At 43.5% G+C, this 13,625-nt stretch overlaps 1 protein-coding gene across 1 annotated transcript in view; it reads right to left on the bottom strand.

Annotated features, from left to right (window-relative positions):
- DNAH3 (dynein axonemal heavy chain 3) overlaps nucleotides 1-13,625 on the bottom strand; it is a 198,285-nt gene that overhangs the window by 32,838 nt on the left and 151,822 nt on the right. Inside the window, exons 51-53 of the mRNA XM_033839481.2 lie at nucleotides 12,473-12,689; nucleotides 10,098-10,280; nucleotides 5,993-6,191 (exon numbers count right to left, since the gene is read on the bottom strand). Of these exons, the coding sequence (XP_033695372.1) occupies nucleotides 5,993-6,191; nucleotides 10,098-10,280; nucleotides 12,473-12,689 (599 nt within the window). The remainder of the gene's footprint in view (nucleotides 1-5,992; nucleotides 6,192-10,097; nucleotides 10,281-12,472; nucleotides 12,690-13,625) is intronic.

The raw sequence follows: 13,625 nt of genomic DNA, 5'->3' as shown, positions 1-13,625 counted from the left end.
TGGGAAAACTGGACAGCTACATGTAAAGAATGACATTAGAACATTTTCTCACACCATATATAAAAATAAGCTCAAAATGGATTAAAAACTAAATATAAGACTGGAAACAGCAAAAGTCCTAGAAGGAAACATAGGCAGAACACTCTTTGACATAAATCATAGCAATATTTTTTTTGGATTCATCTCCTAATGCAAAGGAAACAGAAGCAAAACTAAACAAATGGGACCTTATGAAACTTAAAAGCTTTTGCACAGCAAAGGAAACTATGGATAAAACAAAAAGACAACCTACTGAATGGGGGAAAATATTTGCAAATGATATGACTGATAAGGGGTTAATATCCAATATATATAAACAGTTCATACAACTCTATATTAAAAAACAAACAATCCAACCAAAAAATGGGCAGAAGACTTGAAAAGACATTTTTCCCAAGTAGACATACAGATGGCTAACAGGCACTGAAAAGATACTCAACATCGCTAATTATTAGAGAAAGCAAATCAAAACCACAGTGAGGTATCACATCACATCTGTCAGAACAGTTATCATCAAACAGACCACAAATAACAAATGTTGGAGAGGATGTGGAGAAAAGGGAACCCTCAAATACACTGGTGGGAATGTAAATTGGTACAGCCACTATGGAAAACAGTATGGAGGTTCCTCAAAAGACTAAAAATTGATCCAGCAATTACACTCCTGGATATATATCTGGAAAAATCAAAAACAGTAATTCAAAAAGACACATGCACTCCCAAGGTTCATGGCAGCATTACTTACAATAGCCAAGATATGGAAACAACCCAAGTGCCCATCAAGAGACGATGGGATTAAGAAGATATGGTATATATATATACAATAGAATATTACTTAGTCATAAAAACGAATGAAATACTGCCACACAGCAATGTGGATGAATCTGGAGGCTATTATGCTTAGGGAAATAAGTCCAACAGAGAAAGACAAGTACTGTATGTTATCACTGGTATGTGGAATCTAAAAAACAAAACAAATTAATGAATATAACAAAACAAACAGACTCACAGATATAGAGAACAAAGTAGTGGTTACCAGTGGGGAGAGGGGAGGGAGAGGAGCAATATAGGGGAAGGGGATTATGAGGTACAAACGACTACGAATAAAGTAAATAAGCTACAAGGATATATTGTATAACATAGGGAATATAGTCACTATTTTATTATAACTTTATTTTTTTAGATTGGCATCATTTTATTTTTTTTAACATCTTTATTGGAGTATAGTTGCTTTACGATGTTGTGTTAGTTTCTGCTGTACAACACAGTGAATCAGCTATACGTATACATATATCCCCATATCCCCTCCCTCTTGAGTCTCCCTCCCACCCTCCCTATCCCACCCCTCTAGGTGGTCACAAAGCACCGAGCTGATCTCCCTGTGCTATGTGGCTGCTTCCCACTAGCTATTTTACATTTGGTAGTGCATATATGTCAATGCCACCCTCTCACTTCGTCCCAGCTTACCCTTCCCCCTCCCCGTGTCCTCAAGTCCATTCTCTACATCTGCATCTTTATTCCTGTCCTGCCTCTAGGTTCTTCAGAATTTTTTTTTTTTTAGATTCCATATATGTGTTAGCATATGGTACTTGTTTTTCTCTTTCTGACTTACTTCATTCTGTATGGCAGACTCTAGGTCTACCCACTTCACTACAAATAACTCAATTCCATTTCTTTTTCTTGCCAAGTAATATTTCATTGTATATATTTGCCACATCTTCTTTATCCATTCATCTGTCAATGGACACTTAGGTTGCTTCCATGTCCTGGCTATTGTAAATAGTGCTGTAATGAACATTGTGGTGCATGACTCTTTTTGAATTATGATTTTCTCAGGGTATATGCACAGTAGTGGGATTGCTGGATCATATGGTAATTCTATTTTTAGTTTTTTAAGGAACCTCCATACTGTTTTCCATAGTGACTGTATCAATTTACATTCCCACCAACAGTGCAAGAGGGTTCCCTTTTCTCCACATCCTCTCCAGCATTTATTGTTTGTAGATTTTTTGATGATGGCCATTCTGACCGGTGTGAGGTGATACCTCATTGTAGTTTTGAGTTGCATTTCTCTAATGACTAATGATGTTGAGCATCCTTTCATGTGTTTGTTGGCAATCTGTACATCTTCTTTGGAGAAATGTCTATTTAGGTCTTCTGCCCATTTTTGGATAGGGTTGTTTGTTTTTTTGATATTGAGCTGCATGAGTTGCCTGTATATTTTGGAGATTAATCCTTTGTCAGTTGCTTCACTTGCAAATATTTTCTCCCATTCTGAGGGTTGTCTTTTCCTCTTGTTTATGGTTTCCTTTGCTGTGCAAAAGATTTTAAGTTTCATTAGGTCCCATTTGTTTATTTTTGTTTTTATTTCCATTTCTCTAGGAGGTGGGTCAAAAAGGATCTTGCAGTGATTTATGTCATAGAGTGTCCTGCCCATGTTTTCCTCTAAGAGTTTTATAGTGTCTGGCCTTACATTTAAGTCTTTAAGCCGTTTCAAGTTTCTTTTTGTGTATGGTGTTAGAAGGTGTTCTAATTTCATTCTTTAACATGCAGCTTCCAGTTTTCCCAGCACCACTTATTGAAGAGGTTGTCTTTTCTCCATTGTACACTCTTGCCTCCTTTATCAAACATAAAGTGACCGTATGTGCATGGGTTCATCTCTGGGCTTTCTATCCTGTTCTATTGATCTATATTTCTGTTTTTGTGCCAGTACCATACTGTCTTGATTATTGTAGCTTTGTAGTATAGTCTGAAGTCAGGGAGCCTGATTCCTCCAGCTCCGTTTTTCATTCTCAAGATTGCTTTGGCTATTCAGGGTCTTCTGTGTTTCCATACAAATTGTGAAATTTTTTGTTCTAGTTCTGTGAAAAATGCCGTTGGTAGTTTGATAGGGATTGCATTGAATCTGTAGATTGCTTTGGGTAGTAGAGTCATTTTCACAATGTTGATTCTTCCAGTCCAAGAACATGGTATATCTCTCCATCTGTTTGTATCAGCTTTAATTTATTTCATCAGTGTCTTATAGTTTTCTGCATACAGGTCTTTTGTCTCCTTAGGTAGGTTTATTCCTATAATAACTTTATCTTTTTTTAAATTTTTTTTTAAAAATTTATATTTTATTTATTTATTTTTGGCTGCACTGAGTCTTTGTTGCTGCGCGCAGGTTTTCTCTAGTTGTGGCGAGCGGGTGCTACTCTTCGTTGTGGTGCATGGTCTCATTGTGGTGGCCTCTTGTTGTGGAGCATGGGCTTCAGGCATGTGGGCTTCGTTAATTGTGGCACACGGGCTCAGTAGTTGTGGCTCGCAGGCTCTAGAGCGCAGGCTCAGTAGTTGTGGCGCGCAGGCTTAGTTGCTCCGTGGCATGGGGGATCTTCCCAGACCAGGGCTCAAACCTGTGCACCCTGCATTGGCAAGCAGATTCTTAACCACTGCGCCACCAGGGAAGTCCCGTTATAATATCTTTAAATGGCATATAATCTAAAGTAATTTTGAGTCACTATGCTGTACACTCAAAAACTAACATAATATAATAAATCAAGTACACATTTAAAAAAATTTGTATGCTCCTTCTGTGTTTACTACAATCTGGCACAGTGCCTAATTATCAGTTTTCAGTATGTATTGAATGAATGTTGCCCCTTATCCCAGTCACAGATGAAGAGGGCAACCGGATCCATGGCTATGTGTTTTGATATTCTTTTTCAAATATGGGAAGTGGGTCAGATGGAGCGCATTAGGCTGTCCTTGTGATGAATCAGTCCTTCTAGTGAGTGAGTAAGTGAGTGAGGCTGTCTCCAGACAAAGAGTGAGGGTGGGGGAAGCAGCTTGCAGACTTGCAACAAAACAGAAGGCTGTCCTTGGTCTGCCCAGAAACAAAGCAGGGCCCTATTCACCTTAGCAGCCTTCATGCTGACTAATGAATGAGTGAGCCCAGATCCCATCCCAGGGCAGTGCTCCTTTTGTTAATGTGTTAGAAAAAAGTCAAACTCTTTGACTCAGGTAATTATAAACCCTTGCCAAGTTCAGGCTCATCAAAAAAAATTGTACTTGAGATATCATATTAGGTACAACAGGTCAAATATGTCCTATTCCTAAAGCAAGCTTAGACACCAAAGAAATATTTCCCATGAAAGTTTTTGTTTGCATTCTAGGAAATGATCTGCTTTGTTTAAATTCAAGGTACCCAAAACTAATTTAATTGCTCTTCTGCTCCGTCCCAATGTACTGGCTAAATTCTGTGCGTTACATGAATAGTACCCAAAATTCATTTCAATTTTAAAATAAGAAAGGTGAATGATGCATCCTGTGCCCACCATCAATGATACAGGAAGAGAACTGATTTTTTGTGACCTGGCCATGCTTTGCGTATCTCAGCAGTTCTCAATCCTGGCTGCACCTTAGAATCACCTGGGAGCTTTAAGAAAAATACTAATGCTCAGGCCACACCCTAGACCAAAGGAATAAGAATCTCTAGGAGTGGGGGCAGGGGCTTTAGCATTCTTTAAACTGCCAGGTGATTCCAGGGTGTAGCCAGATTATACCTCAGCTGCTTCCCTAGAGGAGTCTCCTGTAATGTCTGCTCCCTGCTTGTCAATCCTCATCACCTTTGCATTTCTTCATGTGTTATTTGGCCTGAAACCAGCCAAGGAAGAGGGAATGATAAACAATGGGAAGCAGAAGCCAGAGTCTCCCAAATGAGGGATCAGAAATTTCTAACACATCGGAAGGAATGGAGGAACAGCAGGACTGTTTGAAGGATACGAAGATTCAAAAGATAGGAAATATCACTGGAGATGTTTTATAAAGTCCTTGTTCAATTCTAAGACACTGGTTTTACTGCAAGATCCTGCATCTAATTTGGATTTTAAGAATGAATTTTCACCTATTCATGCTTCTAAGGCTTGATTATATAAGCTTTCCTCTTTCCCTCCCCTATTCCTTTCTCTCCTCTTCTAAGTTTCTGTTTCCTTGTCTTCCTCAGGCCCATCAGTTTCAGTCTTTCCCTCCCTTGCCCCTGTCTCTCTCCCTCTAATCCTTCACCAGCAGCTCTTGTTCCTCCTCACCCCGTCCCCAACCCAGACCTCTCCTGTTCTCTCTGTGTGTCTTTGTCTCCCTGTCTCTGTCTCTCGTCTTTCTGGTCTCTTTTCTTCCCACTCACTCTCTATTTTCGTATGTCTCTGTATCTCTGGGGGTCTCTGTCTCCATTTCTCACTTTCAGCTTTTCTGTCTCTCTGCCTGTTTTTGTTTGTTTCTCTCTCCCACCCATATCTTTCTCTCTCTGTCTCTCTATATCTGACATGGTTAAGAGTCTCTCCCTCCCTCATTCACCTCCCCACCTTTTGTCTTTCTCCCTCCTGATTTCTTTCCCTCCCAACCTCCCTCTCCCTGCTCAGGATCTCTTCGTGTCTATGTGCTTGCATATGAAGGCGTCTAGGTGTCTGGGTCTCTCCCCATTTATTTCTCAGTCTCTATCTCTTTCTCTCCATCTCTCTGTCTCTGTCTCTGTCTCATTCTCTTATCTGTTTTTCTTCTGGGTATCTCTTTCTGTGTCTGTCTCTTTTTCTGTTTCTCCTTTATCTTTCTCTCTCTAGCTCTTTCTGTTTCTCTCTCTTCCTTTCACCCACACACTACTCTGTGTGCTTGCTCTCTATCAGTTCTCTTGTCTCCATGACCTTCATTTTTGTAATGATTTGTAGGCAGGGGCCTTGACTGAGCTTGGCTTCACCCAAAGATGGCTGCATTTTCCTTACTGACTGAGAGGAGAGAGGATGGTGAAGAAACACAAGTGAGCGCACACGCATCCTGGTGCCTTTCTTATTTCCCCCAAGACACCACGATACTGCCTGCAGGCCTGGGGCCGGATGAGCGGGGGTGCTGGCAGCCTTCCTGCCAGGGGAGCACAGCCCGTGCAGGCCGCTGGGTCGGGAGGGGTGCGGGTTTGTGGGGTGGTTACCGCTGCCACTAGGGTCCGGCTTCCTCTCTGGCCTCAGCCCCTTCATCACACAGATGCTCTCCATGACCAGCTTGACAGGACCTGGTGGGTTCTGCATCGACTTCACCAGTGAGATGTCTGCCGGGTTCAGGGTGTCCAGTGCAGCGAGTGCAGCCTCCAGAGCCGGCATTGCCTCTGCCAGATCCCCTTCACATTCGTTCTGCAGGCGGTACAGAGACAGAAGGGGTGAGTGCCTGGCGCCCGGCACACCGGGCGTGAAGCAAGCTCTGCTCCTGGGGGAAGCAGCAGAAGGGAGAAGAGGTGCCTCCCGCCCCAGTGTCCTTCCAGGACACTGCTCCCTCCCGGAGGTTTGCATGGCGAGGGTGGCTCTCACAGGCAGCAGGGAAGCATGCACGCATTTGGGAGCTGTGGTTTGGATGCCTTGGACATTTGAGAATTTACCTGTTTTGCGATCTTAAAAAAATCATGCTTTTGGTTTTTAACGAATTCCCAAGAGATATATGCAGTCAGTGACCTCATACCCATTGATCAAGGATGGGTTGAGAAGATGAAATAAAGAATGAAGCCTAGGGGTGAGTGACAGATGGGAAGGGGATTAGGGCAAGTTTGGGGAAGAATAAGGCATGGGGGGTGGGAGAATGTCAGAGATGGGGTGAGGGTCTGGGATGCACTGTAGCTCAGAGATGGGGTAGGGGTGGAGCTGGGGACAGGGTGGAGTTTAAGGCAAGACTTTCAGGAGGAGGAATGGGGATAGAGATTAGAGCTGGGTAGTGAGTTCTGGGAAAAGGAGACCGTATATGTTTTGCCCATTATTTCTTTGTTTGAAAGCAAAGCTAACATAATGGAATATTATTCAGCCATAAAAAGAAATGAAGTGACAATTCATGCAACAACACGGATGAACCTTGAGAACATTATGCTAAGTGAAAGCAGCCAGACAGACACAAAATGCCACCCCCTCTATGATTCCATTCACATGAAATGTGCGTAAAAGGAAAATCCACAGAGGCAGAAGGTAGGTTAGTGGTTGCCAGGGGCTAGGCAGAGGGAGAAATGGCTAGCGACTGCTAATGGGTACAGGTTTCTTTTTGGGTAATGAAAATGTTCTAGAAGTAGATAGTGGTGATTGTTGTGCAACTTTGTGAATATACTAAAACCTCTGAATTGCATGATTTAAAAAGGTGAATATTCATGGTATGTGAATTATATCTCAATTTTTTTTAAAAAAGGGAAGATTAACATTATAAGATTTCAGAATTTCATAGATTACAGTTGGCCCTCTGTACCTGTAGATTTGGAACCACAGGTCCAGAGGGCAGACGGCAGGGGCTTGAGCATCTGCGGATTTTGGTATCTGTGGGGTGGGCCGGGGGGTGGGGTGGGGTGGGGAGGGCTGGACCCAATCCCCTGCAAATACAACTGCATTTAGCAGTTCAATTACCAAATCCTCCTCCAACAACAACAATGAAACGAGGACTCGAGAGGGAAAATGAGTTAGCCAAGGTCACAAAGCTGGTTAGTCAACGAGCCAAGCTCCAATCCTGGGCCCCCGGCTCCCCACTCAGTGAATTTTCTGTTAGCCTCCCAGCGCAGGGACTGATCACACAGCCATGACTGAAGTGAAACTTCAAAAGAGAATGTTAAAAGTAGCATGTGTCGAAGTCTATGTCCTGCACGTTTATTGTGATAAGCAAACAAAATAAAGGAGGTTCCACCTTCTTACATACAGGTGTGTGCACATGTGTATATATACACGCGTGTGTATATCATGGATTCTTTATTTTAGGTTTTCTGCTTTTCCTATACATTTATAGCAAGGTTTTATTTGGCTTCCTTATATTAACCCCCACCCCCAGATGAGCCACGTTAGATGTCCCCAGTATCAAAATGGAACGTCCTGCTTTGGATGGTAAGAATGGCTCAGTCCCAGGGGCAATTTAGTTTGCCCCTTCTTCAGCCCTAGGATATGTGTCAGAGTGCAAGACGAGGGGAAGGACCAGAGCTGCCCCCTGCTGCTTCTCATGACCAGCTTCAGAAAGGGTTTGGTGGCAGAGGAGGCTACGGGTATTGGTTCAGCTACATCTTTGGATCCTCAGTAGATTTCAACCATCCCAGGTGCCCCTGGTGTCCTATTATTGATAGTTCTGTGTCACTTTCTTATAATGTGCCAGACAACTAGTGGTCCGGTAGCTCTGCTTCTTTCCTAAGGTTGAGGCCTGGATTCTAGCAAGTTTGTTTGTTAAGTGACTCAAAAGGCCTCTAATTGTAACATTTAGAGTTACAAACTCTAGCAGTGATTCTCAACGCTGACTCTGCATCAGAGTCACTGAGGAGCATTTAGGGCATCCTCATGTCAGGCTCCACACCCAGAGATTCTGATTCATTCAGTCTGGGTGGGGTCTGGGCATGTGCATTTTTAAAACTCCAAAGCTCTGTTGAGAGATTCCAGTTGATACTCTGGAAACACTGAAAACAAGGCAGGAAGGAACAGACTTCAATGCCCAATAGGGGAATGGCCACTTGAGAGGTGAAGCACCTACTTAAAATGGTCATTAAAATGATTATATGACATTTTGGAAAAACATTTGTGATAAGCTGTTAAGGAAATTAAAAAGCATAAAGCAAATCACAATTATGCTATGATTGCAATACCAAAACTATCCACGTGTATAAACAGGAAGTAGAGGAAAACTTGGAAAATTGGAAAGGTGTTAAAGTTGAGCTCTTAAAAATTCTTTTGTATGTGTTATGACACCATTTGTTTCTATGATTAAAAAAATTATAATTAAAAATGACTTCTGTGGGGACTTCTCTGGTGATCCAGTTGTTGAGAATCCACCTTACAATGCAGGGGGTGCAGGTTCAATCCCTGGTCGGGAAGCTAAGATCTCACATGCCGCAGGGTGGGGCAACTAAGCCCGCACACCGCAGCTATTGAGCTCGCCAGGCACAACTAGAGAGAAGCCCGTGAGTCTGTACACTCTGGAGCCCACACGCTGCACAATGAAGATCCCACGTGTGGGCCACAACTAAGACCTGACACAGGCCCCCCCAAAAAAACACCCCAAAAAATAAAATAAAAATGACCTCTGTGGCTTAGCAGTGCACAGAGCAGCAGGGCTGTTTGAGGCGTGTGAAGCACAGTGCTTGCGGATGAAATGTAATCAACTCTGCAGTACGCCTGACATCATTTATTATCCTTGTTACGGGGGAAAGAAATGATCCATTAGCTTAAAAAGAATCGACCAATGTAAGCAAACCACTTTATTTGGAAGCAAGCTCTTGTTTGAAGAATGGTCAGAAGAAATTTCTAACTGCTAAGTGGAGACACAGGGACAAGCATCTTCAGCTAAGTGCCAAGAGCCTTGGAGTCTGATCCCACCAACTAGCTGTGCGGCTCTGCAAAGTCAATTCACCACTGAACCTCAGTGTTGTTGACTTCTAGACATTGATGGCTGTCATTAGTAAGTCCAAAGTCATTGTGATAATGGAACCGTATACTTGAGAGTGCTTGGGGAAATATATAACATGAACATTAATCAGATTTTCTTCTAATATCTGAATGTAGGCGAAGCCCTTCCCAGGACTATTCTTCTTTGGTATAAGAATTACCTTCAAATGGGGTCCTCTAGATTCAACAATCTGTCATTTGACAAATATTTACTCCACACGTATGACATGCCAGCCACATCTGAGCAAAAACATGATTGAGGTGAAGGAGATAGCCAGAGGGAAGAGCCAGTGCAAGGGCCCTGGGATGGGAACATGCCTTGTGTTTGTTTGGGGAATAGCTAGGAGGCTGGTGTGGCCAGAAGAGTCAACGAGGGGAAAGTAATGAGAGATAAGGTTAGATCTTGTTGGGGCTTATAGGACCTGACGCTGAGTGAGATGGAGAGTATTTGTAAAACAGTAATGCTTCCTGGAGAGAGCCAGGTGTCATTTACTAGCTGCGTGATGCCGGGAAAGCATCCTTTCAAGCCTCACATCTTTCCTCTGCAAGATGGGCATGACCATGCATATTCTGCAAGACTTTGTTAGGCTCTAGTGAGATAACAGATGAACCCTGAAAATGCGGATTCCCTTTCTTCTCTCTCACAGTTTATACCTTGATTCCTTGAGCAATGGCGGCAGCAGCATTGGCTTCTTCTTCATCGGCTTGCACCAGAAGTTTCTTGGCATCAGCTTCTCGCGTCTCCCCTTCAATTTTCACCATCATCTTAGCGGTCTCCTCAGAGGTCTGAATGAGTTGGGGTTGCAGGGCAGTCAGTTCTACTTGCATGACGGCCACCTAACAAGGAGAGGAAGGTGGGAGGGGTGCAGGGTCAGCTATGTCAATGCCGAAAATGGCATGGCTGGCAAAAGTTGAAACGATTCTCTCACCTATGACACACGCAGAAAATACTAATGATTTTCATGGTACTGGGTACATATTTGTTGGCTGGAGTTTCTCTCTTTGATCTTTCAATATTTCGTTACTGAGTTCATGCTATGTGTTGTAGTTACCAAGCTCTGTGGTAGGCACTATACATATAACAGTAAACAAAAAAAATTTTTAAAGATACAACACTTAAAAAAAGATATTCCTTGGGGCTTCCCTGGTGGCACAGTGGTTGAGAGTCCACCTGCCGATACAGGGGACACGGGTTCGTGCCCTGGTCCAGGAAGATCCCACATGCTGTGGAGCGGCTGGGACCGTGAGCCAGGCCGCTGAGCCTGCGTGTCCGGAGCCTGTGCTCCGCAATGGGAGAGGCCACAGCAGTGAAAGGCCCACGTACAGCAAAAAAATATATATATATATTCCTACTGCATTGAGCCTACACTCTAGTGTTGGGGGCACCGAAAGACAGAACAAAAGTAAGTTAGGAGGAAAAAATTTTTTAAGGTTGTGAAGGAATCATACATGACTGAGAGAGCTGGGATAGAGGGAACTTTCAAGGCCATTTTTTCCCAACAGTCTGATGCTCTCTAGAAAAGTAGTTTTCTGCCAAGTAGTTTTCTGGCCACTGTTTGAACACTCCTAACGGTGAGGAGCTCACCACCTCTCAGGGGAGCTGGGCCATTTTTCAGGCAGCAGAACACATTAGATTTCCTGATAAGGAGCTAGAATTTACCCCCGGGCAGTTTTTCCCCACTGGTCCTGATTCTGCCTTCCAAGGCAGCTCAGATGCTTACCTGAAGAGAGTTTCATGACCTTGAACCCACTGTCCACAGAAAGCCCACATGAGAGAAGAAGCATAGCATGCTGGCCTGATTAGGAACACAGACTCTGCAGTCACGCAGACCTAAGTTTCAGTTTTGGCCTCACAACTTGCACCAGCTACTCATGAAGCTGTGTGATCATGGGCAAGTTGCCTGGCCTCTCTGGGTCCTTGGTCTCTTTGTGCATAATGTGGTGATAACAGTACCTTCCTCATACAGCACCAGGCACGTGGTAGGGCTCAAGTAATGTTAACTGGCACCACATTCTCCTTACTGGTCTAGACTGTCTCAGGTCATTTTGCTGCTCAACACAGTCTGCTCACCCTTGGCTGGAGAGACTCCAATTTTCAACATCTCTCTGAAAGCTAAGGACCCTGAATTGGACCCAGCAACTGCAGGAGCAGAGCAACAGAGGCACCCCTGATGTTCTTTCCCATCCCTGTGCTGCATGTTGGTGGGTCTGCTATACTCACTGACAGGTCAACCTACTGCAAACCATTCAGTTGCCTGAGTTCTTTTTTTTTTTTTAACGTTTTTATCGGAGTATAAATGCTTTACAATGGTGTGTTACTTTCTGCTTTATAACGAAGTGAATCAGTTAGACATATACATATATCCCTTCCTTAGTTCTTTATTGGTGCTGAAAATCCATGCCTTAGTATGGTTGTGTCAAGTGGCTCAAGCACAAATCAATTACTAATTTATATGCCAGGCATTTTGCTAAGGGTTACACTTGTGTCAGCTCATTTAATCTTCATAATAGCCCTATGAAGTGAAGCCTGTTATTATCACTTCTTTTTATAGAAGAGGAAACTAGGCCCTAAGAGGTGAAATAACATCGTCAAGGTTCTATAGCTGATAAGTTATAAAGCTGGAATTTGAGTCCAGGCCCTGCTCTTAACCACTGTCTTATTCTGCCCAGCTCCCCACGAGAGTATCCAGGGCTGGGGCAAGGGTGAGGTGGGTAAGGTACTTGCCTTGGGCACAAAATTTAAGGGGGCTCCAAAGAACTCAGTATTCAAGATAAATAGTATTTTACTGTAATGTTGTAAAAAGTTAAAATTAGTTCAAAAAGATCCATGATGAACAAAACATCAAAATCTTAAAGACAGACAGGGCTGGGTTTAGGCCAAGCAAGTGAGGTGAGTTCTGCGAGCACAGGGTCAGAGGCTGTCTTCATTTTATTTGGTGCTCTCTTGACTTCTGCACCTGAACAAGTGCTTTACCGCATCCAATCGGTCTTGGACCCCTTTGTCCCTGTACTATTTTGGCAGCGCTCACCTGTGAAGCGGCAAATTCAAGTTTCTGCAGGCCTGTCAGGTAGCGGTTCCTCATCATATCCACCTCTTGCCTCTTCCTATTCAGGAGCGTCTTGAAGGTTAGGATCAATTCGAGGTAGGAGGTGGGGGTAACGTAGTTGTGTCTGCGAAGTGTGTTGTAATAATCAAGCGACAGCTTTTTCACACTCTCCTGGAAATATTTGCACATGGAGATGACCCTGCCGAGGACACAAAGGTGGTCAGGCAGGCCCAACGTGCTCCAGAGAGATCCAGTACAGCCTCGGTTCACAGATGTGAGGATGTGAGAAAGCCGCTCACTATGGCCTACTAGAATCCCAAATTCTGTGAAGCATGTCAACAGAGCCTCGAGAATGATTGGGGAAGTATATATTCTTCCTAGAATGATCTTTGATTAGGTAATTTCTATCTTTAATCACTTTTGTGACTCACCAGGGCTTAAGCTGGAGTTCTTAACCTTGGTCAGTCTGGTGAAGACTCTAGACTTTGCAGAATAATGTTTTAAAATGCATAATATAATATATAGAGGGTTACAAAGGAAACCAATTATGTTGAAAGAGTTTTCAAAATATTTTAAAAACCAAATTTATGATATAGTAATATGTGTGATTTTATTTATGCATTAAATCAGGGATCAGCAGATTCTTCCTGGTAAGGACCAGATAGTAAATATTTTAGGCTTTGTGGGACAACTTCCTGGTGGTCCAGTGGTAAAGAATCCACCTTCTGATGCAGGGGATGTGGGTTTGATCCCCGGTCAGGGAACTAAGATCCCACATGCCGCGGGGCAACTAAGCCCGCACCACAGCTACTGAGCTCACGTGCCTCACCTAGAGAGCCTGTGTGCCGCAAACTACAGAGCCCACGCACCCTGGAGCCTGTGCACCACAACTAGAGAGAGAAAACCCACATGCCACAACTAGAGAAAAGCCTGTGCGCCACAACAAAGAGCCCGTGCGCTGCAACGAAAGATCCCGCACGCCCCAACCAAGATCCCACGTGCCGCAACTAAGACCTGACGCAGCCAAAAATTAAAAAAAAAAAAAATTTACGCCTTGTGAGCCACATGGTCTCAAGAGCAACTATTCAACTCTGCCACTGTAGTGTGCATGGCTGTTTCCCAATAAAACATTATT

The sequence above is a fragment of the Tursiops truncatus genome, chromosome 15 (assembly GCF_011762595.2).
Source record: "Tursiops truncatus isolate mTurTru1 chromosome 15, mTurTru1.mat.Y, whole genome shotgun sequence".
Lineage (NCBI taxonomy): Eukaryota > Metazoa > Chordata > Mammalia > Artiodactyla > Delphinidae > Tursiops > Tursiops truncatus.
The sequence above is the reverse complement of the archived record's forward strand: the minus strand, read 5'-3'. Positions and strand labels throughout refer to the sequence as shown.